The sequence below is a fragment of the Pteropus alecto genome, unplaced genomic scaffold, assembly GCF_000325575.1.
Source record: "Pteropus alecto unplaced genomic scaffold, ASM32557v1 scaffold45, whole genome shotgun sequence".
Taxonomy (NCBI): Eukaryota; Metazoa; Chordata; class Mammalia; order Chiroptera; family Pteropodidae; genus Pteropus; species Pteropus alecto.
This window is the reverse complement of record NW_006442491.1, coordinates 20,594,837-20,619,402: the sequence shown is the minus strand read 5'-3', so window position 1 is coordinate 20,619,402 and position 24,566 is coordinate 20,594,837. Positions and strand designations below refer to the sequence as shown.

At 46.0% G+C, this 24,566-nt stretch overlaps 1 protein-coding gene and 1 non-coding gene across 5 annotated transcripts in view; one reads left to right on the top strand and one right to left on the bottom strand.

Annotated features, from left to right (window-relative positions):
* Positions 1-1,574: 1,574 nt before the first annotated feature.
* The window catches only part of RALY (RALY heterogeneous nuclear ribonucleoprotein), a 72,911-nt gene continuing 49,919 nt past the window's right edge, over positions 1,575-24,566 (bottom strand). For 2 of the 4 annotated variants that reach the window (XM_006921732.3, XM_006921731.3), the window contains 8 exons: positions 9,590-9,854; positions 8,357-8,429; positions 8,121-8,168; positions 5,660-5,826; positions 4,844-4,957; positions 4,457-4,635; positions 3,170-3,218; positions 1,575-1,936 (listed from right to left, as the gene is read on the bottom strand). In XM_006921732.3, the coding sequence (XP_006921794.1) occupies positions 3,174-3,218; positions 4,457-4,635; positions 4,844-4,957; positions 5,660-5,826; positions 8,121-8,168; positions 8,357-8,429; positions 9,590-9,845 (882 nt within the window). In that variant the 5' untranslated portion in view covers positions 9,846-9,854 and the 3' untranslated portion in view covers positions 1,575-1,936; positions 3,170-3,173. Of the gene's footprint in view, positions 1,937-3,169; positions 3,219-4,456; positions 4,636-4,843; positions 4,958-5,659; positions 5,827-8,120; positions 8,169-8,356; positions 8,430-9,589; positions 9,855-9,933; positions 10,013-24,566 lie in introns of those variants that run through there. The other 2 variants (XM_025039915.1, XM_006921733.3) reach the window with 2 other exon arrangements.
* LOC112471294 lies at positions 6,444-6,562 on the top strand. Its single transcript, XR_003043236.1, has one exon. It is a non-coding gene; the product is annotated as a 5S ribosomal RNA (ribosomal RNA).

Below are 24,566 nucleotides of genomic sequence, written 5' to 3'. Positions count from 1 at the left end.
CCATAACTCTGTTGCCTTTGGGCTGGCTAGTCAGGCCCCTTACATAGTTTGGGAATGCAGAGCTATACTCAGGCTTTAGAATGCTGGCCTGCCAATGACAGACAGGAGGACTGCCCAGGAAGGGAGACATGAGACAACAAAGACATCCCTGGAGGTCACCATACTCAGGGGAGCCTGAGCATCATCCCAAGCATAGCCTCCATCCTCCACCAAAAGCTATAGCCAAAAGCCCAGGGGGAGGTTTGGTGGAGGCTATGTTGTAGAACTGTTGGTTTGAAACAGGATTTTCAGTCAGGATTCCAGCATGCCTGAAGACTTCAAGGAACATGTACAGATGGAGGGAAAGACCCCAAACCCCTTCCTGATGATGGAACTGAATATCCTTATGTTGTGGAAGGCTGCCCAGAGGAAAGAATGAACAACTCTTGAAGAACTGCAGGCTGGTTGGGGAAACTTCTCAGAGGTGGTGACACTACAACAGCAGCTTAATGATGAGTGGATACTTCTCAGGTGGAGAAAATAGGAGCAAGAGTATTGTGCTAGGCTTGGAGCCTACCCAAGCTCCATACGAATGAAACCAGCCTAAGTGGCCATATTTGTATCACTCAGTACACTGGACCAGGGAAAGTACTTGTAGCCTATGAGTGACAAAAAATCTGCTGTGGCAGTTGATTCTTGCTTGGGAACCTGCATGTAAGGTAATAAGTCAATTTGTGGTTGGGATTAAAGGGAAAGGGGGGCGGGGATGAAGGTAGGACAGAAATGGAAGACTGAAGGAACCTGGTCAGTTAGAGAACAGAGCAAATGTCTAGACAGGTGGCCCAATACAAGTGCAGACAGGCCACATGTACCCTGATGCCAACCTCCTACTAAATGAGGTAACTGGAGTGGGGCTCTATTTCTTGCTGCCTACAAGTGTGAAGGACTTGTTTTGTATGGCTGTGGTATGAGGTTTGTGTCGGGGGATAGGAAAGAGAGGTAGTGGCAAAAGAAGAGGCCAGAGCACACAAGATCATGTACCCCACATTCAGGAGCTGGGATTTTTGTCCTGACAATGAGAAATCAGTCAGGAAAGGGTTTTATGCAGGAAAGGAACACGATTCAGAAACAACACTGTGGTGGCTGGTGGGAAATGGGGCAGGGAGAAGCTGGAGATTTGGAGGCTGGTTAAAAGACAAAGCTTGATTGAAAAAAGTGTGTCCTAAACAAGAACCAGAGAAAGGGAAGAAACAACGGGTTCTAGAATCATTTTAGAACTGGGAAACACCAGATTTAGTGAGGAGCTGAGTCCTAGACCAACTACTGCCTGACCAAGTAGATCACAATTACTTGGCACTTCAGCCACCAAGGTACTCTCATGGGCACTGACACATCTGACCCTCCTCAACAACTCTAATGGCCATCCTTATCCCCATTTTAGCTGTGGAAATTAAGGCCCAGGTGGATAAGTATTAGGCACCCTAGACAATGGTCCCAGGAAGATCAAAGTGAAGGAGAGAACAGAAGTGAGTATAGAAGATCTTTCTGGTTGGGCAGTGGGGCAGGGTACCTTCATGAGAAAACAGACCATCCCATTTCTGAGCAAGCTGTAATCCAATCTCTTTATTGTCAGGGTCCCCTCCCTATGGCCTCCCCTCTCCACACCTACAGAAAAACCCCAAACTTGGGAGTGTCCTGGGGAGGGGAGGCAGAGTATAGGGAAACCTCTGTGTTCTGCCCTCTGGCCTGGGCAGTGCCAACAGGGAGGGTACATGGGGAGGGGAGGCTGATAACTCCACCTGCAGAGGATGTGGCACTGGCTGGGATGCATGGAGGATGAAGTGCCTGTTGCCAACTCTCCTCTGGGACCCGCTGGGGTGGCATCCGGGGGTGGGTGCCCAGCTTGAGGCCTGGTACAGTGCATGCCCTTCTGCTGGTGGCCATCGCTCCTGTCAGGCTGAGAAAGAGACAAAGGAGAGACTAAGACTGAGAGGAAAAGTCTCTTTTGCTCTTGATAATGGGTTGGGATGAAGAGCGGAATGGTGTTTGCTATCTGCAAACAGATATGCCTGAGCTCTGGCTCTGGCCTCATTATTTTTCTGGCCCTGCAATGTTGGCTAAGTCCCACTCCCGCCTTGAGCCTTCATGTTCTCACCTGAGCCCCTGTACTTTACCTGCAAACTGGCTTAACAAGGTAAAACTTGGTCTCCCTGAAGCTTCAAGAGGAAAGACTGCATTCATGGAATTTCCTAAGCTTAACTGTATGGGAAGCTCTTGCTGGTAGAGCATCCCCAGGAATGAATGTGTCATGTGTAAAGACACCTGTTTCAGACCTTCCTCTACCCAAGCCTTCCCTGTCTTACTCTGAACATGGGCCCCAAAGGAACGGGGCAGAAAATAGGCAGAGCTGGAGTGGCCTGGCTTCCTTCTAGAGAGGGCAGAGCAGGGTGGTGAACACTGACCAGAGAGGGGGCTTTGAGGCCACAAACAACAAATCTAAGCTCCATCAATACCGCCTTGGGATCCTGTGAGGTAGGTGGTATCTCCCGGCCCCCTTCAGAGCCACAGTTTTCACATCTGTTACATTGGCCCAATCACAATCCATGGGGTAGCTCCTGGTACACAGGGCATTTTCTCCCAACAGGGTCAAGACTCAGCCCCCAAGCCTGACTCAATCTCACTCTTTGATGATGAGCAGCTCCCTCTCCTTACTATGAAGAGCTAGGACTACAGCAGCCACAGGTTTCTGGCCATTCCCCACACACCGAGGTCTGCCAAAGCCCTGTGCCTCTGCTAAGGGTGTTCCCTCAGATGCTCCTCCTTCGATCTTGAATAGGCTCAGCTACATAACACCTCTTCAACTACACTCCCCTTTAACCCCTTGGCTCTCTAGCCCATGAGCCTGGCTGACACTAGGTAGTAATGGTCTATGTCTTCCTCCACCAGACTCAGAGCTCCTCAAGGGTGGAGACAGTTCTCATGGCTCAGTATGCTGAGGGAACTCCTGGCTGGGTGGGCCTGGCTAGTCCATCCAGGGGTAATGCTCCCGCAGCCCACCAAGCCTACACCACTGGCATGGCGAGACGACTGGGGATGAAGGAGTCTTCACTGATGGGCACAGTGCTACCCTGCCAAGTCTGCTTCGTGGCATGGCCTCCACTTCACCCACTGCCCACCAGGACCCCCGTACCTGCTTACTGCAAGGCCCCATCCTCCACGTCTGTGTCCTGGCTGTGCTCCTGATTGGGGGAGGCAACAAGAGACCACACATCACCCACTGCAAGCTGAATCCTGCCCTGAGGACCAGAGCATATTTGGAGACCACATTCAAAGAGCAGGAGGGCCAGTCAAGGGGAATGATTATGAGATAAGTCGAAACAAGGCTGGCTTGAGATTCCGAAAGGGTGGTCTGAGGGCCCCTTAAGAGAGAGAAGGGACCAGTCGAAGAACTTCTGGGTGTGGCAGGAGCATGTTTCTGCATAGAAAGGACTTCTCAGACTGAAGCAGGCTAAAAGCCCAGGAGCATGGTGAGCTCCCAACCTTTGGGGTATCTAAGCCTTTGTTATAGGCTTTATGAAGACTACTATGCCCAAAAGAGTAAGATGAAGTATCAGGCTGGGTTCAAAGAAGAGAGGAGCTAGGCATGAGGAGGACCTCTTAAGTGTCATGGCTATGAGCTCATCTGTCCTCATACCAGAACCCAACAGTGACGAAAAGGAGAAAGTTCCAGACCCAGTGAAGAAACCTGGCATGACTCTTATTAGCTATAAAGCCTTGAGCAAGCTACTCAACTCCTCTGAGCCTATTTCCTCATGGGGTAAAATGTGGGAAGAGTAATGCTTTGCACAGTGTAAGGCTGTTGTTAAGGTTTAACTGAAATTATGAAGTGTGGACGACAGGGCCTAGTGCTCAGTATTTGTTAGGTAAATGAGTATTAAGCACATAAGATATATAAGTCTATATCTTATAGACTCAGAATCTGGTCTACCTTCCCACTTAATACAAGCTCTTTAACAAATGGCTTCCCAGCCTCACTGTGAAGAATTCCAATAACAATCAGGGAGCTTGCTCCCTCATGAGACATGCTCAGGCAACAATGGCTTTTAAAAAATTGTTAAGTGGAATGAACACCTACTTCCCTGTGGCTTCTCCAGGCAATTCCAATCCTGTTCCCTGGAACTCTGCATACCATGTATGCTCCCTGAGCTACTGACTCTTCCCTTCTCCAACCCATGTGGAAAATTGAGACTGAGTCTAAAATGAGTTCTGGGCCCTAAAGAGGTCTGTCCCAGCTCTCACTGGAACTTCTGACCAGTGGCTGAAACAGGCTACTCCTTGTTCATTCCCCCTTGTTCCTTCAGGAACAGAACTCCTGGGAAGGAGGAACCAATCAGCTCAGAGGTTCCTCTTTCCCCTGCTACCTTCCTACAACTAGGAGTGCAAAGCCCGGTCCCAGCCCCTCCAGCCATGCCCTCACCAGCTCTTCCTCGCTGTGTGTCAGCAGCCCCTCCTCATCACCATCATCTCGAGCCTGTGCTTCTCCTTGGGGCGTGCCTGCCTCAGAAGCTGTGTCCTCTTGAGGGGCTGGTGGCCGGCTGCTGCCACCACTATTGCCGCTGCCACTGCCACTGCCACTGTCACTCTTCTTCTTGCCATCTTGAGGGGAAAGGGGTGAGGAAGAGGGGAATAAAATTCAGTCCGAGGAAGCTACCCTAGGGCAACACCTTAGCAGAAACTAGGCCTCAGCATGGTGGGTCCAGGTAGGACTGGAGTCCACAGGCCCTCTGCCCTGTGCACTGTCCTCCCAACACTCTGCTTTGGGCCCCTGGTCACTTGAACTGGGCAAGGACCCTTGGAAGCTGACCTGGGTTGGCCTTCTGCTCCTCAGCAATCTGTTCCAAGCGGCCCAGCAGGGCATCGATGTTGGACTTGATCTGCGTCAGCTCTGTCTTGATGGTCTGCAGCTCACTGCTCTTTACTGGAGTAGAGGGAGTACAAAGCTGTCACCTGGGAGCTCGATACTAACACAAGGCCCTAGCCCCATTCTGTCAAGTAGGAAGAGAGGCCAGTGGCAGGAACTATCCTTGTCCATGGCTTTTTCTGGCCAGGGAAAAGGCCAGAGCTGCCTACGGCTTCCCCTGAGACTTTCTGAAGGCCATTCCTACAGTGACCAGCCTGCTCTTCTGAACATGGATCTTTCCCCCAACCTCTCAACTCTGAAAGGGACTGGGGCTGGCTAAGAATGCATGTGTGTGGTGTGCACCTTTTTGTGCACCTGAGCAAGCATGTGTCTTTGCCTGTAATATAGGGTGGTGTCTGCCTTTTAAGATGCATAAATGTGGGTGTTTTACAGTCAGACTTCCTGGGACCCTGACCACAACGTGTACACACCAGAGTGCATGTGGACTAGTGGATCTATCCTTTCTAAAGGAAAGATGACACCATCTCCTCACTGGGCTCCACTTCACAGCACTGAACTCTATGCCCAACCCAAGCCCCTCCTCTTCAAATGTCAGCCTTTTCCTCTTAGAAATGCATGAAAATACTCACTTGGTTGTATTAGAGCTGCAGAACTGTGGGAGATTTGTTCCTTTATCTATTTTCCAATGTAAAAAAATGTAATTCTATTACTTTGCTAATGACAAAAAAAAATTATCTAGGAAGAAGATAAGTAACTCACACTTGATCTTGGCTGAGCTGGTGGTGATGGCTGTAGAGCGGGCAAAGAGCTTGACAGGTATGGTGGTTTTGACACGCCGGACCAAGGGAACTGTGACCCGGGGTCGCTTCACCGGGACAGCCCTGGGCACTGGTACTGGTGACAGGCGGCCCCGATAGTCGAAGAGCCTGTGAGGGCAAATGGGCCAGAGGCTGCAGCATGGCCTGTGGCCACCAGGGGTCACTGCTACTCTAGACCAATATGTATATGGCTGGTGAAGGCCCGGCAGGCATTATCGACCTGTTTGCTCCCAAAAAGCCCCAGAGATGAAGAGGAGGGCCTTTCCGGACCCTAAGAGCTGCTGGGATCCTCACTACATTTACCTTTCCTACCGGCCAGGTGAGGTGGCAGGTGGTAATGATTATAGTCCCATTCAACAAAGAAGTAAACTGAGGCCAGCCCCAGAAAGGAGCCTTCCCTGGATCACCCTGACACCCAGGCTTGCTCTACTACCTGACCTTACTTCTGCTCAGTCAACTACTACCCCAACCTTTGGTCAGAATTTGCAAATCTCCCTAAAGCAGCATAAATTCCTAGCTGAGAACAGAGAGGTGTGGGAATGGAGGACCAATCCCTAAGCCTGCTTTTCCCATCTGCCTAATGAGGATGGGTATCCCAAATTCTGTGCCCTCAGTTTTCCCATCTGCCTAATGAGGATGGGTATCCCAAATTCTGTGCCCTACCTTTTCCACCAAGACTGCTAGGAGGATAGAGCATGGGAGAACTCGATTAAAAATGCACACGTGTCTACAGCCATACCACCCTGAACAAGCCCGATCCCGTCTGATCTCGGAAATTAAGCCGGGTCGGGCCTGGTTAGTACTTGGATGGGAGACCACCTAGGAAGACCAGATACTGTAGACGTAAACAATAAAAAATAAGGATTGTAAGCTGACAAGTTCCTTGCAATCTGTGAGGTCAACCAAGGGTTGCCTCGCCTAAAAAAAATAAATAAATAAATAAATAAAATAAAAATGCACATGTTAGAAGCTATGATTGGTGAAAGGCGAGGGTACTGAGACCCTCAACTCAGGGGCCTATGACCTCGGAGGCACAAGGCTGGAGTCCAAGGCTCTTTCCTCATTCTGGATCCCCTCAGTCATCCCATCCTTCTTACTCCACTTCAGAGATGGAGGGCAGGAGACCCAGAGAACTATAAGACCCCTGGGCTCCCACTCTGTATGCTGGCCCCCAATGCCATCACCCAGCCCCTGCTCCAGGAGGGCTTCTTTTCCTTTCTGATCAAACAGAAGCTTAGTAGGCTGAGTAGGGGTCTGTCCCACTACATCTGCAGCTACCACCTTTCTGCAGGGAACAGCAGCCTCAAGGTACACTGGGATTGCTTTCCTGATGACAACCAGGAAGCATGACATCACTGGGAAATTAATTCAATGCCCCATGCCTTGGCACTCCTTTGTTCAGGGAGCCCCTGCCCTGTGATGGTGATGGCTGAAGATGCAGAGTCTCTGGAAATGGATCCAGTCCCAGACACTGCGTTTCTGCTCCCAAGGGGAGGGGGCGGCTCTGGCCTTGGTCAGAATCACTGAACCACAGAATCCCAGAGCTGGAGGAGCCCTGAGGGATCATTTGGTGCAAGCCCATTTCACAGACTGGGAAGGAAATTGCCCAAAGTCACACAATCCATTCAGTGGCAGAGCTGAGATTAGCACCCAGGTCTTCTGACTCCCAGGCTAGGGCACTTCGACTACACTGCACCTTCTCCTGAAACCATTCACAAATGAGAAAACCAAGGATCAGAGAGGTTCTACGTTCTATTCTTCTTGGATAGCCTGTGGCAGGCCAAGCAGAAGGGAGGGAAGCAGGGAGAACTTTGGGCCAGCCTGCCCATTATTTCCACTCAAGAATGGCTGGGGCCATGAAGTGGAGGCCAGCCTCAAGGCTGGGGTCTGGGTAGCCTTGGGGTCAGAGGGTGGGCCTACCAGGGACTAATTCAGACCTCTAAAGAGCTGCTGGCCTCCTGGTTATAAATACAAGGCCACGCGATTCAGACTGAGCTCTGAAGTTCCTTCCAGTTGGGTAGGCACCTCAGGGAGATAAGGAGATGGAACAGTAGACCCATGAGGGCTCAAACTCCCTGCACCCAGTCCTGTACCCTGATTTGTATTCCAACTTGCTACATTTATGTGTCCCTTCGGTCCAGTCCCATTTGAGTCCCACCCCAGGATTAGGTCAGAGAGTGGGAGACAGCATGGAGTACGGGGCAGCGCTTGCCTGGGCACCTGCAGAACTGAACCCTAGTCCCAGCTCTGCCACCAACTTGTGAAGCAGCCTTGAACGGAGGTCAGTCTATAGCTCTGGGCTTAGGTTACCAGTTCGATGACTGAGTGGGCTGCACCAGCAATCTCTCAGGACCCTTCCAGCTTGGCTGTTTCATGCCTGGGCACGCCCCTCCCCTGCTCACCTGTCGTAGAAGTCGTCCCGGTAGTAATCATAGTCAAAGCTGTAGCCACTGGGGAAACAAAGGGGAGAGGGCCAGGGCTTAGGGACAGCCGCTCAGCCCACTCTCCACAGGCCCTCATCTCCAAACGCCTCCCCAAATTCTAGGCTCAGCACACTGTCACCACCAGTGTTTACTCCCTCTGTGCAAAGAGGGACCAATTCTACCCAGACAGAGACAGAGAAGACAGAGTGCCCCACCTGTAAATGGCAGATGCTGCTCTCTTTAGCCCCTTGGGTCTGTTGGGTTTGGGCTCACCAGCCATGTTGATGTCTGTGTGGAGGAAGGAGGTAGAGTCAGATGCTGGCAGGACAGTAGGGTGCCCATACAAATATCGCCCTCATGCATATGTGCAGCTATTTATATGCTTATATGATGTACACATGGACTTTACTCACTAATATGGACGACAGAGGTATTCACACATTAGATTTATATACACACATCACATGGATATGCCTGCTTACACTTCATATACATTCAAACACATGCATGCATGCTAATAAACATATCACTCACTCATACACCATGCACACCACGTCACATATACATGCATTCTTAAGCACACTCATATAAACACAGACAATACACTCTCACACTTGTTAGCATAATACATATACTCTCAAGAACACTCAGACTTGGTTCCAACATTATATACATAACTGTCTATATGCAAATAAGCCAATGCACATTCATGCAAACATTCTACCAAACATCTTTATGCCTTGGAGCAGTGCTTAGCACATGACAGGATCTCAACAAATATTTGGTAAAGGAATATATGCATATCTACTTATACACTCAAATATATTATGACACATACCAAAATATATACACACTAAGGTATATGTACACATTCTCCACAAGTTCAGTTATATCCACATACCACATACTCAGGAACGTACATATAGATATCCCTTCTCAAACATACACATATACACAGAAGTATATGTACATACACAAACATTGTACACGCTCCAAGGCAAACCGCCAGCATGACCACGTCACATGTATGTAACACCAAGACCAAGGGCACCTGCTTGCTTCACCTTGTACTCCCATCCCCTCCTCCTGGCTCTCAGAAAGGGTTCTAACCTAAGCTATCTGTAGCCCAATGTAATAGGCTGTGCTAGTCCACTTTGTTTCCTTTCTCTGGGGAATCTGCATTTTAACTGGAACCATAAGGCTTATCATTTCTGTGAAAGCAGACACAGGAAAGAAGTGTTTTCCAGAAGCTTCTAAAATTCTCCCGCACAAGCAATGACTTACAACTACTTATTATATTTAAGTTATAAATTAAGTTAAAACATCTCAGACAGGGGTAGTAGGTAGCAATGGGGAAAAGAGAAAAGGGAATAAGAGGGGAGCTGGAAAGTGAAGGACAGCACCTGCTCAGGAGAGTACCAAGAGTAGGGCTGTGGAAATATGCTTACCCAGGGTCTGCCCGGCCAGCACTCGCCCATTCTCTCCCAGCACAGCTGCCCGGGCATGGCGCTCGTTGGCATACTGAACAAAAGCATAGCCCTTGTGCACAGAACAGCCGGCCACACGGCCATACTTGGAGAAGATAGTCTCCACATCTGATTTCTTCACTACAGCTGTGTTGAGGTTTCCGATGAAGACCCGAGAATTGATGGACTTGGGATCATTCTTGTTGGTTACATTGCTTGTCTGGATCTTCAAGGACATGGTGGCCACCTGAAGAGAGAAAGCCACTGTGAGGGCTGGGTCTCCAGGTTGGGCTCAAGGGCTGCCCATGGCCCACATCCTAGCTAACCTGGATTGCTTTTTCTCATCTCACTGGCTGCTGAGCTCATGCCAGGTACTTTACACATGTTCTCTCATTTGGTATTGACATTACAAGCAGACCTAGGAGATTTTACAAGAGAGAGAATGCACATTCAGAGGTCGCAATGCTAGTGGATGGCATGGCAAAGCTGGGATTTGAACACTTGTCTGCCTGGCTCCAATTATTTTAAACTGACTCTATCTTTAATGCTCATCTCAAATGTTACTCCATGCAGCATCTAAATATGAAGACCTTCCAAAGCTCTTCTTTTTTTTCAATGTAGAACCATGGCAAAAACATCACATGATAATTACAAGTAACGTTTGTGCTAAAATAATACCATATTATGAAAGTTGCTCAGTCTGAGCTGGGCGTGAACTTAGTTATGGCTATTTTTATTGGTATCTGCCATTTTAAAAATAAGCTTCACTGAACACTAAGGGTGGCAGGCAATGGTGAATAATCCCAAGACCTCGTGAGTATTATTATCGTTCATATTTTACTAGAAAAAGACTTCAATAAGTTCATTAATTTACCAGTGATAGGCATTCAAACCCAGGTCAGCTAGTCCCTAAAGCTCATTTCACTCAATTTTACCACTCTCCTTCCCAGAGCTAAAGCCAATTTAAATATTACAGTGAAGTAAATAAATAAATACTACAGTAAGTCAGCATATTTATTTGAGAATTACTTTTAAATAAATTTTTTAGTTACTTATTTTTGTACTCAAATTTTGTTCTCTTTGCTTAGAGATGATATTGTGCCTACTCTTTGTTCTCTACACTCTGGTAATGTCTTTTACCCCAAAGGGCGGTATAAACCTCTCCTACCCCTCTCCCTGGATAGGTTACATTTGGGCACAGGATCCAGAGGGAAAGGGAAAAGGTGGTTCAACTTCAGTAGGAAAAGCCTACCACTTATACCTCCTAGCCCAGTCTTCTGCTCATTGGCATGGATTGGTGCAACTCCCTTTTGAAACACTATCTCAATACCCCCACTCTGTAGCTATAAGGTGCTAAAGACCCCAAGCAACATGTATAAAACTCTCATCAGCCTCAGCTAACCATATATACCTATTTACCTAATATTTTGGGTGCAGAGGAAGCTTCCTTTTAGTGAAAAAGAGAAGAGCTAAGTATAAGCTGGGAAATCTGTCTTTTGTCCCACTAGCATTAAGACTCTTCTCTACAATTCTCCCAGCCTGGAAGCTGACATATTCTGACCAGTAGATGGCACTGTCTGCAAAGGAAAGTAGGCTGGACCTGAGCATGATTCTGGGGAAGAACCTGATCCTAGGGTAGGGTTGCAGTAGACTCCACAGATGTGAGGTCAAGTGTGCATCATCCAAAGTAAAAAAAGGTGGCAAAGAGGACACTGCTACTGATGAAGAGGGCTGGTGCCAGCTTTGGAAATGGCCTAGAAAGGACAGACTTTTTGCTACTCGGTTTGCCTTTGCATCCAATCATCAACATTTCTTAAGCAGTGAGAGACACAAAAGAGATTACCCATGAAAAGACCTAATACACTGTCCATTTGCAGCAGGAAATGCTCAGTATTTGTGGGTTTCTTTGGGCTCCCCATCCCTTACGTTCCTCTCTGATAATCCCTCTCCTACCTGCCACTCAAAGGTTAATTCCTTGTCTACCCATGGGTATACAAGAAGTTTGTGGGGCTCCTCTGTGGGCATCAGATAACTCTCTTTCTCCTGGCTGGTTCAGCTCAAAGCCATGATGTTTTGGCCCAGAGAGATGCCACCTGCTTTGGCCAAAGGGAACCAGGCCTGGGGTGTGGACTGAGACAGAAAGAGGAGAGGGGAGATTACAGTTCAGAGATCTGTGGACAATTACTGGCTTTGCCACTGATCTGGTAGAGAGACATGACGGTTGCTGGGTTCCTTCAGACCTCTTCCAGGAGCCTCTAACACCACTGAGCAGGAAGCATCTGCTGAGCCCCTGTGCTTGGTACTATGGCACTACGGCAGGATCAGGACTGTCCCTGGCTGGTGAGCACACCTTTGGCTTTGGACCCTGTACATAAAAGACTTTACAAACTGCAAAGCGCTTTACAAGACCTAATAATTACTCGGACTAGTTGAAACCTCTGTTCTACTAACACTGCTACTTATGGGCCAACTCTAGATGAGGGTCAACATCAGACTAGAACACATTCTGAATGATACTTAGGAGAGGCAGCCAAAAGCCTTGTCACACAAAGGTCAGTTTTCTGATCTGTAGAAAAAGAGACCTGAGAAGTATATGTATGTGGCCACTGTAGGTGAGGAATCTACAAAGGTGAGGAGAAATGTCCACATGAAGTATGCTCCAGGCACTTAACTCCTGAACTTCCTCATCTAAACAGCCTCTAATCTGCTTTGAAGGCCTGTACACTCCTTAGAGGCAGGCTGTGCTGCTGTTGTGCTCCCTAAACCCAAGGGGATTAGTATTTATAGGGATATGGAAAAGCTTGCATGTCTACATCATGTCCATGAAGCTCCTCAAAGGGAGGGATGGAGCTTCTTTACTTGATAAGCTATTTCCCTCCCTGGGCTAAGTAAGCTCTGCCTTGAAGATTAGCTGTGTAATTGAGAGCAAGGTGTTTGCAGCCCCCAGAGGCCTCATGCTTAGCAATGTGCTATAGGAAGCAGGTAGAGGGATTGTTCTTGGTGGTGGTGATGGGGAAGGGAAGGGAAAAGAGAACCAGACTTGTTCTCAGAAACTTCTGCAAGGTCAGATTAGCAGGGACTTTAGTGAGCATGGAGCTTATATGACCCCACTCTGAGAAAGAGAGGAGAATGGACTTGGCCAGGATGCCAGAGCCAGTGAGCAGCAGGGCCAAGAACCCCACATGTCCCTCTGACTCTAAGTCAGGGTCCTTTTGGGCTGGTTAAGAGACAAGCCCCCAGGTGATGAGGAACCAGAATGGGGCAACCTAGATATGCTGTTTGAGAAAATCAGAGACTGGCTCCCAAGTGTCTTCATCTTTACCTGCTGGAGAAACAACTGCTGCATAAAAGCTAGGCCCTTAAGCTAATTAAAACCCACAAGGGATAAAGGCATTGAAAAGCAAGTGGGCTCACTTCTCCAGGCTAATAAGAATAGAGAAATTTGGCAAAAACAAATCATTTTTCCCATTTGAAACTTTTCAGATGGAAGGAAGCTTTTTTGGACAAGAGCCAAGCTTGAACATGTGGTGCCTGAATATGAGGAATTTTAGGTAAAGGAGACCTCCAGAGGACCATCCTGGTAAGAAGAGCCTCTAGTTACTGAGTGCCAGCAATGAGTCAGATACTTTACATACCCCATCTTATTTAATCTTCACAACAGCCCTGTGAGGAGGTATTTTAGATAGGGACACAGAGTCAAAGTAACTGATTAAAAGAGCAAAGCCAGAACCAGAACCCAGGTTTGTTTGACTCCAAAAACCTACATATAGAGAGATGCCTTGGGTACTGATTCCCATGGAGAGAATGTATTACCCTGAGCCAGTTGTACCTAACCCTTGGTCCTAATTCTTTCCCCTTTTCTACTACAAAGCCTCACACTTGCACAGGATTTTAATGAACAAAGCCAATTTATATCCTTGGTCCTGACATTGTTAGTTCTATTTTATAGATGGAAAAGCTGAGGATCAGCAAAGATGCGTGACATACTTAAAGTAACCCAGCTAGTGATAAAAGTAACTAAGGGGCTTGAATCCAGGCTTCTTGTTCAACACTCTACATGTCTCAAGAACTGTCCTAAGCCTCTGACTCTGCTATGTCATCCCTCATGCCTTCCCCATCCTATCAGGATCAAGTCGTATTCATAGCCTGACCTGAGGCACTCAGCAATCAGATGCCCACTCCCCCAGATCTGTAAATCCTCCCCAGAACTGATCTCTTCTTGAAATGCTCATTTCAAAAGAGGAGCTGCTTCTCTTGGTCCTGATGTCCCCACCACCCATGTTAGAGCCTCTGTCTGGGTCAGTCCTGCTGGATACCTCTGACCTCATTTTCTAGCCTGAGGATGGTGATGACACCAGCCTCTGGCCACACCTCTGCACTTAGGTAACCCTTTAGGTAGTTTAAATGAAAATAGCTATCTGATGAGGAAGCTATTTCCGAAGAAAGACAAGCAATTCCAGACTGATCAGTGCCCAGGTCTTTGGTCCAGCAGCTCCTGGTTACCAGGCAGCCAAGGATGACAGAACATCTATTAATCTCATTAAACTCTCCAGGCCCCAGCTCATTAGCATTGCCCAAATGATCATTACTGGCCAGAAGGACTAATGTCCCAAGGAGTGCTCTTTAGTTCCTGACCATTCCCACTCCCTTGAGAAACCCCAGCTCCCAGCATTCCGAACACTGAGGGCTCCTGATGTGGGTGGGAGTATAAGGAGTACAAGCTCCAGGTCCAGGAAGCTTGGCCCTTGCTCTGCCGTTATCATGTAACCTGCAACAAGTCATGTAATTTTCCTGAACCTTATCATACTTATTCTGAAAACAGAAATAATCTTTTTCGTGATATAAAAATCAAAAAGGCTAATCAATGTGAAAGTGTTCTGTTGCATCTGTAACATGCTATAAAAGAACAGGGGATTATACCTATTTCTATTATTACCCAACTCCTATTCTCTTCACTCATTCAACAAACATTACTAGAGTATTCTCCTCTGTGCTGGCACTGTGGAGATGCTGGAAACAGTGCTCATGGCCTTGTCCTCTACTTGCTTTTCAAGAAAGTCCTCTCTCCAGGAACCTGTTTCCTAACAACGAAGGAAAAATGCACATGAAATGGCATAAATAGCACAGGCTATGGATAGGAATTAGTTCCAATTCCAGCCCTACCACTTATAGCAGCGGTCCTCAAACTTTTTGTAACCAGGGACCAGTGCTCCTATGAGAATCTAATGCCTGATGAACTGAGATGGAGCTGAGGCAGTGATGCTAGTGCTGGGGAGTGGCTGCAAATACAGATGAAGCTTTGCTTGTTCACCTGCCGCTCACCTCCTGCTGTGAAGCCCGGTTTGTAACACAACACAGACTGACTGGTACCAGTCCATGGCCTGAGCGCTGGGGACCCCTGACCTGTAGGATATAACTTTGGACATGTCCTGTAACCTCACCAGGGCTCGGATGCCTCAAGTGCAAAATGGGAATTATACCAACCCCCCAAGATTAGGGTAAGGATTAGAGATAATGTGTGTAAAGTATAAATAGTTATGACTAGTAGGTGTTTATATAAGAAACTCAAATGCCCTATGCCCTTTGAAAACAGATTAATCTAGCCTGGCACTCTTCAGCAGTCCCCAACCTTTTTGGCACAAGGGACCGGTGCTCCTCTGAGAATCTAATGCCTGATGATCTGAGGTGGAGCTGAGGCGGTGATGCTAGTGCTGGGGAGTGGCTGCGAATACAGATGAAGCTTCATTCACTCACCCGCTGCTCCCCTTTTGCTGTGTATCCTGGTTCCTAACATGCCATGGACTGGTACCGGTCCATGGCCCGGGGGTGGGGGACCCATGCTCTAGATCCTCCATATTCCAGCCCTAATTTTCTTTACCCATCGTCTCCCAATGTTCCACACTTTACCTGAGAATAAGGAAGTCAGGGGTATGGAGCCTATGCATGCTCTCTCCCTTGTCCTAGTAAATGGAGCCAAATCTAGAAACTTCATAAAGGTGCCCTCTTCCCCATGTCTGTCAAATCAGTCATGTATGGGACTGGGAGAGGAAAGAATACTGAGAGGAGTTCCAGGCCTTGCTATACCAGAGACTCAACCCTCAGCTATATCATGAGGTCTCTAGTACTATACTTTAACATTGGTATTAGCATCTGGTAGGCCCAGAGGGGAGAACACACAATGGAAACAGAGGCAGAGCTAGGGCCTCACTCACTCCTCCCCACTATGGTCTGGTTATATAACAGACGTTCCCTGCACTTTGCGCCCTAACTCTATCGTTGCCTTAGGCTGAGGCTTAGCATCTGTGACAAGTGGCTCTTAAAGATATGGGGAGGAAAGGCAACAAGGAATGGGTACAACTTTGGGCCTACAAACCCCAATACTGAGTTAGAGTTAGGGACCTACGAATGATTATCGGTCTCTTTATTTTTGCCAAAGAAGTCAAGTACCTACCTACCAATTCAATCATAATTATAGATATCCAAATACTCATTGGGCCAACTGTCGGCCAGGTGTTAATTAACAAATGAATCATTCATTCATTCAGCAATTGGTCTGGTACCTGATCTCAAGAACTTCCCATCCAGCAAGGGACATTCAACATGACCACAAAGCACATGTACCCTGGAATGGAGTACACTGCCCCCAAAATAGCCCAAAGCAAAACAACCTGGGATACCAGAGAAGGGATAGAAGCATCTCAAAGGCTTCTCAGAAGGCTTTTCAAAAAGCATGTTTAATAAGATGAACTGTCAGGGCAGGAGGAACTAAAGGAACAATGTACAAAATATGCCCCTTTCTCCTCTTTGCTCTCCCTTGTCTGACCTTCCTCTTGCAAGTATATGCAGGGTAGGGCTGTAAATAAAAGTTGATTGAAATAGGAGCATTTCTTCAGTGCTGTCGCCTCTTCCCTTGACAGCTGCATACTAATTTTTGTCTTGAGGGAAAACAAAAAAGGAATGTGCAACTTAATATAGGGCAACTTTATGCCAGGCATTGTGCTGGAAACTTTACAGGCATAATCTCACATAATCCTGATCACAACCGAATGACAAATAAGTAGTATCATCTTCAGTCTACAGATGAAGAAACTGAGGCTCAGAGATTTGCCCACAGTTACATTAAGGAGCACAATTAGGATAAAAGGAGCTCAAGCTTATCTGGTTCTAAAGCCTGTGTTCTTCCTACTTCACTAGATTTCTCTCACTGACCACCCCACCACCCCCACAACAGGTCCTGGCTTTGCTGATGTGTCAAATGACCTTGGGTTTTAGAGCACGTGACCACAAAGGGCCCTTCCAGGGTTAACTGTAATACTCATTACTAACATTTACTTACGTGGCAGGAACTGCGCTAAGTTTTCTACTATTAGGTAGGTGATGGCATGTACTGTGCCCCTTTCACGTATGAGGAAACTAAGGGTTGGAGCTTAGTCCTATACAAGCCAGGAAATGGCAGAGCTGGGACAAGTCTGTATGAGACCAGAGCTGGTGCTCTTAACTGTGGTCCAGAGTGACTTTGTGCTATGGGCATGTCTTCCAGGAGGTCAGTTTTTACACTTTGATTCCTTGGGCATAAACTTATGTGGCCTTGCTGATGGCATACTCTCACCTCCAAGAGCCAATAAGTACTTGCTGTGAGTTGGGGGATGGCCCCCTCCCCTTTCCTATGCCTTAAGGGGCCGGCTCCCTCATAGTGATAATGTGGCAAGATTAGTCACTACTTGCTGTTAGTTGATTATAGCTATTCTTTTCTGTAAATGAAGTTTAAAAGTCATCAAAGGGTTTGTCAGCTGTGACTTATGAGCCTCTTTCCCGCAGGGAAGTCGGGCAGTGACAAATGTCCCTCTTGTTCTGCCATCCATTACCAGTCAGAAGGTGCCATGTTCCAATTACTGGAGACTCTGAAGGAGCTCATGGAAAATCCTGCTCCAGGCTGCAGCCATTACTCAGGCCTGGCAGGGCTGCCAGCAGAGCTGCCCTAGGCCCAGGCCCCATTAGGTAAGAATGGAGTAAGAGCATGTTTCTGAGCCAGTGCCTTCCACCCCCTACTTAAGTTATCCCTGGTAGGCTTAGCCTAGACACATTTCACAAATGAGTAAAACCACGGGCCCCATGTGGGCTGTCTCCAAGTACCCAGGATCAAGACTGCCTAAAACAAAAAGACATGAAGAAATAAGATCATGCTTCCAGGTGGAATAGGTGGAAATATGATGCTCAGGAGGGAGGGAGGATAGAGGATAAAGTATACAGGACGCTCAGACAAAGTAGAGACTGAAAGGACCCTTAGAGATCATCTAATGTAATCAGTTACATCAGTACTCAGTACCCATTATATGCCAAGACCTGTCCATCTAAATGCTGCAGAAACAAAGATGAATAAAGCATAATCCCTACCACTGAGGGTAGATGTGATAATTAAGGTCTAAAGAAGTGACTTGCCCAAGATCACAAAATAAGTTAGGGTCAGAGATGGAATGAGAAAGCAGGTCTCCAGACCTCTAGTAGAGAAAGTGGAGTAGCAGGGAGCTCTCTAGTATGCCCAGCTCTTTATACGAAATATGACATAACAGTTAAGGATTCCAGCTCCCATTCAAATTCTACCTACACACTTGACTACAGGCTCAACTTCTGGCAAGTCCCTTAACCTATCCAAGTCTCAGAAAAATGGAGATAACAAAACTTACTCCAGAGTTGTAGTGAAGATTAAATAATACATGTACAATGCACAGTGGCAGGCCCATATTAAGTATTCCAAAACATTTATCATCAAGTAATTCCAAAAATAATTTGAGATAGTAATCTCATTTTACAGGCAAGACTGAAGCTCTTTTTCACTTCGTCACACTAAATAAGCCAGTACTTTTAGAGCACGTGACCACAAAGGGCCCTTCCAGGGTTAACTGTAATACTCATTACTAACATTTACTTACGTGGCAGGAACTGCGCTAAGTTTTCTACTATTAGGTAGGTGATGGCATGTACTGTGCCCCTTTCACGTATGAGGAAACTAAGGGTTGGAGCTTAGTCCTATACAAGCCAGGAAATGGCAGAGCTGGGACAAGTCTGTATGAGACCAGAGCTGGTGCTCTTAACTGTGGTCCAGAGTGACTTTGTGCTATGGGCATGTCTTCCAGGAGGTCAGTTTTTACACTTTGATTCCTTGGGCATAAACTTATGTGGCCTTGCTGATGGCATACTCTCACCTCCAAGAGCCAATAAGTACTTGCTGTGAGTTGGGGGATGGCCCCCTCCCCTTTCCTATGCCTTAAGGGGCTGGCTCCCTCATAGTGATAATGTGGCAAGATTAGTCACTACTTGCTGTTAGTTGATTATAGCTATTCTTTTCTGTAAATGAAGTTTAAAAGTCATCAAAGGGTTTGTCAGCTGTGACTTATGAGCCTCTTTCCCGCAGGGAAGTCGGGCAGTGACAAATGTCCCTCTTGTTCTGCCATCCATTACCAGTCAGAAGGTGCCATGTTCCAATTACTGGAGACTCTGAAGGAGCTCATGGAAAATCCTGCTCCAGGCTGCAGCCATTACTCAGGCCTGGCAGGGCTGCCAGCAGAGCTGCCCTAGGCCCAGGCCCCATTAGGTAAGAATGGAGTAAGAGCATGTTTCTGAGCCAGTGCCTTCCACCCCCTACTTAAGTTATCCCTGGTAGGCTTAGCCTAGACACATTTCACAAATGAGTAAAACCACGGGCCCCATGTGGGCTGTCTCCAAGTACCCAGGATCAAGACTGCCTAAAACAAAAAGACATGAAGAAATAAGATCATGCTTCCAGGTGGAATAGGTGGAAATATGATGCTCAGGAGGGAGGGAGGATAGAGGATAAAGTATACAGGACGCTCAGACAAAGTAGAGACTGAAAGGACCCTTAGAGATCATCTAATGTAATCAGTTACATCAGTACTCAGTACCCATTATATGCCAAGACCTGTCCATCTAAATGCTGCAGAAACAAAGATGAATAAAGCATAATCCCTACCACTGAGGGTAGATGTGATAATTAAGGTCTAAAGAAGTGACTTGCCCAAGATCACAAAATAAGTTAGGGTCAGAGATGGAATGAGAAAGCAGGTCTCCAGACCTCTAGTAGAGAAAGTGGAGTAGCAGGGAGCTCTCTAGTATGCCCAGCTCTTTATACGAAATATGACATAACAGTTAAGGATTCCAGCTCCCATTCAAATTCTACCTACACACTTGACTACAGGCTCAACTTCTGGCAAGTCCCTTAACCTATCCAAGTCTCAGAAAAATGGAGATAACAAAACTTACTCCAGAGTTGTAGTGAAGATTAAATAATACATGTACAATGCACAGTGGCAGGCCCATATTAAGTATTCCAAAACATTTATCATCAAGTAATTCCAAAAATAATTTGAGATAGTAATCTCATTTTACAGGCAAGACTGAAGCTCTTTTTCACTTCGTCACACTAAATAAGCCAGTACTTAAAACTATTTGTGTTGCAGGACAAGTTTTTTGTTTTGTTTTTCTTTTTAAACTTATAATCCATTATGGACAAACACATTTGTAAAATATAGCAAAATGTCAAATTACTCTAAAAGTTTCTAAGCACTTACTGTGAATTTACATACTTATCACAGACTAGCAACATTTTGTGAACTGGCATCATCAAATGGGCTACACTTTGAGTAGCATAACTCTAAGCTATTCAACCCATTCCATTAAACTTTATAAAAACCAAAGCAAAAAAGAATAGTTTATTTCATTTCTTTCAAGTCCTTTAGCCTGATTTTAATCTTTGATGTTAGACTAATTTACAAAACCTAACATGATCTTTTTCCTTTTCACTTCCCTCAAGAAAAAAGAGGGTAAACAGGTCAAGATAAGTTCAAGGATTTGCCGCCACAGACTTCAGGAGGTGATTTATCTTGGTTATCTGCTCTGGGTCATGCTATATCCTGCAAGGGGTGATGATTTAGGCTTAACAGGGACTGAACCTTCCTGGGACCTGGGGATCTGAGAGGAAGGTATATTCCTGAAGAGGCTTGTTACTCCTGGACCCACTCTCTTCATACTAGAAGATGTGAGGAAACCAGCCAGGAAGGGGAAGCATGTTAGAACTTTCCTTTTTGGTATTTCTCATTTTCAGTTTTGTATCATTTCTGTTTACATAGCAGTCTTCTAGGGAGTTTCTTGAGAGCAAGATGGACATCAGACTCATTCCTGAATGCCACTGTACGCCCAAGAATGTGACTGGCTAGGGCAGATGAGTAGCTCTTAACCAGTGTGCCAAGACACAATAGTCGATCTTGAATTTGAATCTTCCAGGTGCAAGGCCAAATACATCAGTGTGCAAAACTTTTTTGTTCTAATTGAGCTTATGTGGTGCTACCTTTCAACACAACCCGAGCTGAGTGGGTCATATGACATGGTATAGAGAAGGGTACAATCTGCTGCTATTAACAGGGGCCTGTCATCAAGCAGTAGCCAAAGCCTGAACGTTTACTTCCATATGAGAGACCATATAATATAGTCAAGAGAATAACCTCTAAAGCCAGAATGCCTTCATTCTGCCACTGAACTAGCTGTGTGATATGACCTTATCTTAAGTTCTCTATGTTTCAATTGTCTCATATGTAAAATGGGGATAGCAGTACACATCTCTAGGGTTGCTGGAGAATAAAATAATTTAATTCATGTAAGTGTTTAGAACAATGTCTGGCATATTAGAAAATATGCAAATATTAGCTACTGCAGCTACTATTATTACTGTTGGAATCTGCAAGAACTTTTTCTTGTGAGTATGAAAGAGAAGGTTGTGAGTTCAACAGAGCTGAATTATAGTCCAGGAAAGAATACTATCACTGTGGATGCAATAAAGTCTCTTCAAGTGTCACCAAACTTCTAGTATTTAGAAATTTGCCTTGAACATAAAATGAATCACAGGAGTAGGCACTCATTAAATGTTGGATAAATAAATGAGTATCTAGAGTAAAGCAGCCCCCAGATAATAAAACTTGAGAAGTGGGCAAGACGAATCCCTTAAGTGAAGGTTCCCAGAAAGGCCTCTTTGTGCCTTGAGGAAGGCACGTTAGACTCCGTTTTTGGGGAACAGGGTCCCAGGGGCTGATATACCAAGACACTCCTTCTTGCCCAGTGTTCTGTGTCTGATGGAACCTCCACATTCTGTGGGTACTCTATCTTGAATAAGGCTAAAGAAGGCTGTGCCATGGTAGTGTGTGTGTTCCCATTTCCCAGACTATATTAGAGGAAGTAAGGGACTGTGAGGACACGGAAAGGGAGCCCTAAACCTTCCATGGCAGGCCTTACCATGAGTTAAAATAGTAATAAGGTACTATTAGCTTTGGATTCCTACTTGCCTATGGAGCCCTGGGTCCTAAATCTCACTTCTACTAGCTGTGTGAACTTAGGAAGTCACTTCACTTCTCTGAGGTTCCAGGCTCCCTATCTGTGAAATGGACATAAAAATCCTTTGCAGTGTAGGCTACTGAGGGTCAAAGGAGATAATGTATGGGAGTGTACTGTTACTGGGATGTGCTACAGAAATGTGGACAGGAATATTCCCCAGGACGGACAGCTGCTGTAGGTCTACCTAGATAGAGGCACCTGCGAGGAAGCCAAGCACCTGGAACCAGGGCGTAAATGGTGCACAACTTAGCACTACAGCCAAGCACTGTGTCCCTCAGGTATAAGGGCAGTTGATTAAAATCCTTTCATGTGGAATCAATATTTTCCTCATTACAACAATCTTTCTCCTTGAAAACACCAAATGCCACCTCTCACAGCCCCACAAAGCCTTGATCCTGCAGAGAGCATACACATTGGCATATATATGTGTATATATATATATTTAATTTCCCACATTCAGACAGAAGGGAAGAAAGCTGACCTCTCTCCAGGTTTCTGATTTAAACATACTTTAAAGCTCTAAACATCACCCCATAGTGCAATATGTTTGGCCCAAAGGGGACCACTGAGAATGACATCAGAGTCATAGCCATTCTGTCTTGGTCCCTCTGGTAACAATAACTCCACAAACATTACTAAGCCTCTTGAGTGACTGAGCAAGTGTATCCTGCCACCTCCTGTTTGAGACCCTTCGGCGGCTTCCCACCACCAAGAATCAAATCCAACTTCCTTAATGTGGTTTACAAACCCCTTCATGAGTTAAGGCTACCAAATCCATGCACAACAATCCTGAGGGGTTCTAAGTCACACATATTTTACAGATGAGTTAAGCCTAGTGCAGAGAGGCAAAGTCAGTTGCCCAAAGTCACACAGTGAACAAGTGAGTATCAACGGGATTCTTCTTGAAGGGCTGGGTATCAGATTCCAAAGTACAGACTCAAGTTCAAAACCATCTTTTCTTGGACTAGTCTATATATGGCAGGTATGAGGATAGGGCTTTGTATGGCTCAGGCAAACCCTTCCTTTCAGGGGGTTGCTTAGATACTGGTCTTAAGTTTAAGTGGTCATTTAGGCTTTTTTCCAATTCATCACTATTACAAATAATAGCATCCGAGGGAAACTTTATTCTCTATATCAGATTATTTCCTTAGGACGCATTCCCAGAAGTGGAATCACTGTGTCAAATGTATGAACATTTTTACAGCTCTTGAAATATACTGCCTAATTGCTTTTTTAAAGTGCTGTACCAATTTACACTGCTATCACCAATGAATGCCATTTTCATGGCAACCTCACCAGAATTATGTATTATCATACTGTGTGAGGGTAGGGATGTTAATTAGTAAGGGAAAAGCAAATCCTCATTATCGTTTTCATATATATGTAAAGATAATAGTCTCCTGTGTTTACTAGTTTTTGAGTCTACAGAGTTTTGAATGCCACAAAGAAGTTCTTACAGGTTCCTAAGAAGAATTAAATGCTGAAAAATTAAGTATCAAAAAATATTTATTGAGCACTTATTACTGCCAGACACTATACAATGTATAGAAAGTGAACAAAGCTCAATCTCTGCCCTGGAGAAGTTCACAGTCCAGTGGTGGAGATCTCAGGAAGACCAGAACCTGTGTTTCATCATAAGGGCTATCACAGGAAGACTTGGGAACTCAAGAGTCATGTCACTTACCAAAGGGACAAGAGAGAAGGGAGTCAGAGAACGGTCAACAAATTCTGATCTTGTCCAGAGAGATGAGCTAAAGTTAGCCCGCGCACACAGATGAGAGAGAGAACATTTAGGAAAGAGGAAAGAACATAAGTAAAGTTGTGGAAGCTGGACAGAGCTTCCATATTTAGGGAATAATATGTATTGTGTGTGGTTTCGGCTGGAGTATAGGTTTAAGACTGGATGATACAGGAAAAAAACTGAAGAGAACCTGTTAGAGAAGCCAAATCAGAAAGGGCCTTGTGGGCCACTGAAGAGCCTGGACTTCATGGGAGCCATGACCCACGCCTATGTCATGTGCAGGTAAGTGCTCAGTGAGAAAGCACTCATAAGTCCTCGTAGCTCTTGAGAATATGAATCATACAAGTCAGCCCCTGTCAGAGCATCCTGTCTGTGTTGACTCCTTTTTATCTCATGTGTGAGACTTCTCTCGCTAAGCAACACAGAACTTCTGGGGTATTTTTTACATTACCTAGTACACTGCTAGGTACATGGCAGGAGTTCCAAAAATGCTCATGGATCGATTAATTGAAGGTACCTTATGCAATAATACACATACTCACAAAGCCTTTGCTGCCCTGGCATAGCCCCTGCCAATCTCAGCAGATGCTCAGTCACTGCCCCTCTCTGGCAGATGTCCTGCCTCAGAAAACTACCTCCCTCTTCTTGATCATTCTGCCGAATAAAAAATGTGCCTGGGTAAAACAAGCTATAAAGTATATTATAACTAAGGAACACATTGGATGGCCAGGGGAGAGACCTGAGAGACATAAATCCTTCCCCATAGTGTACGTTCCTCAAGCCAAGGACTTACACAGCCCTACCAGCAGTTTAGGAATG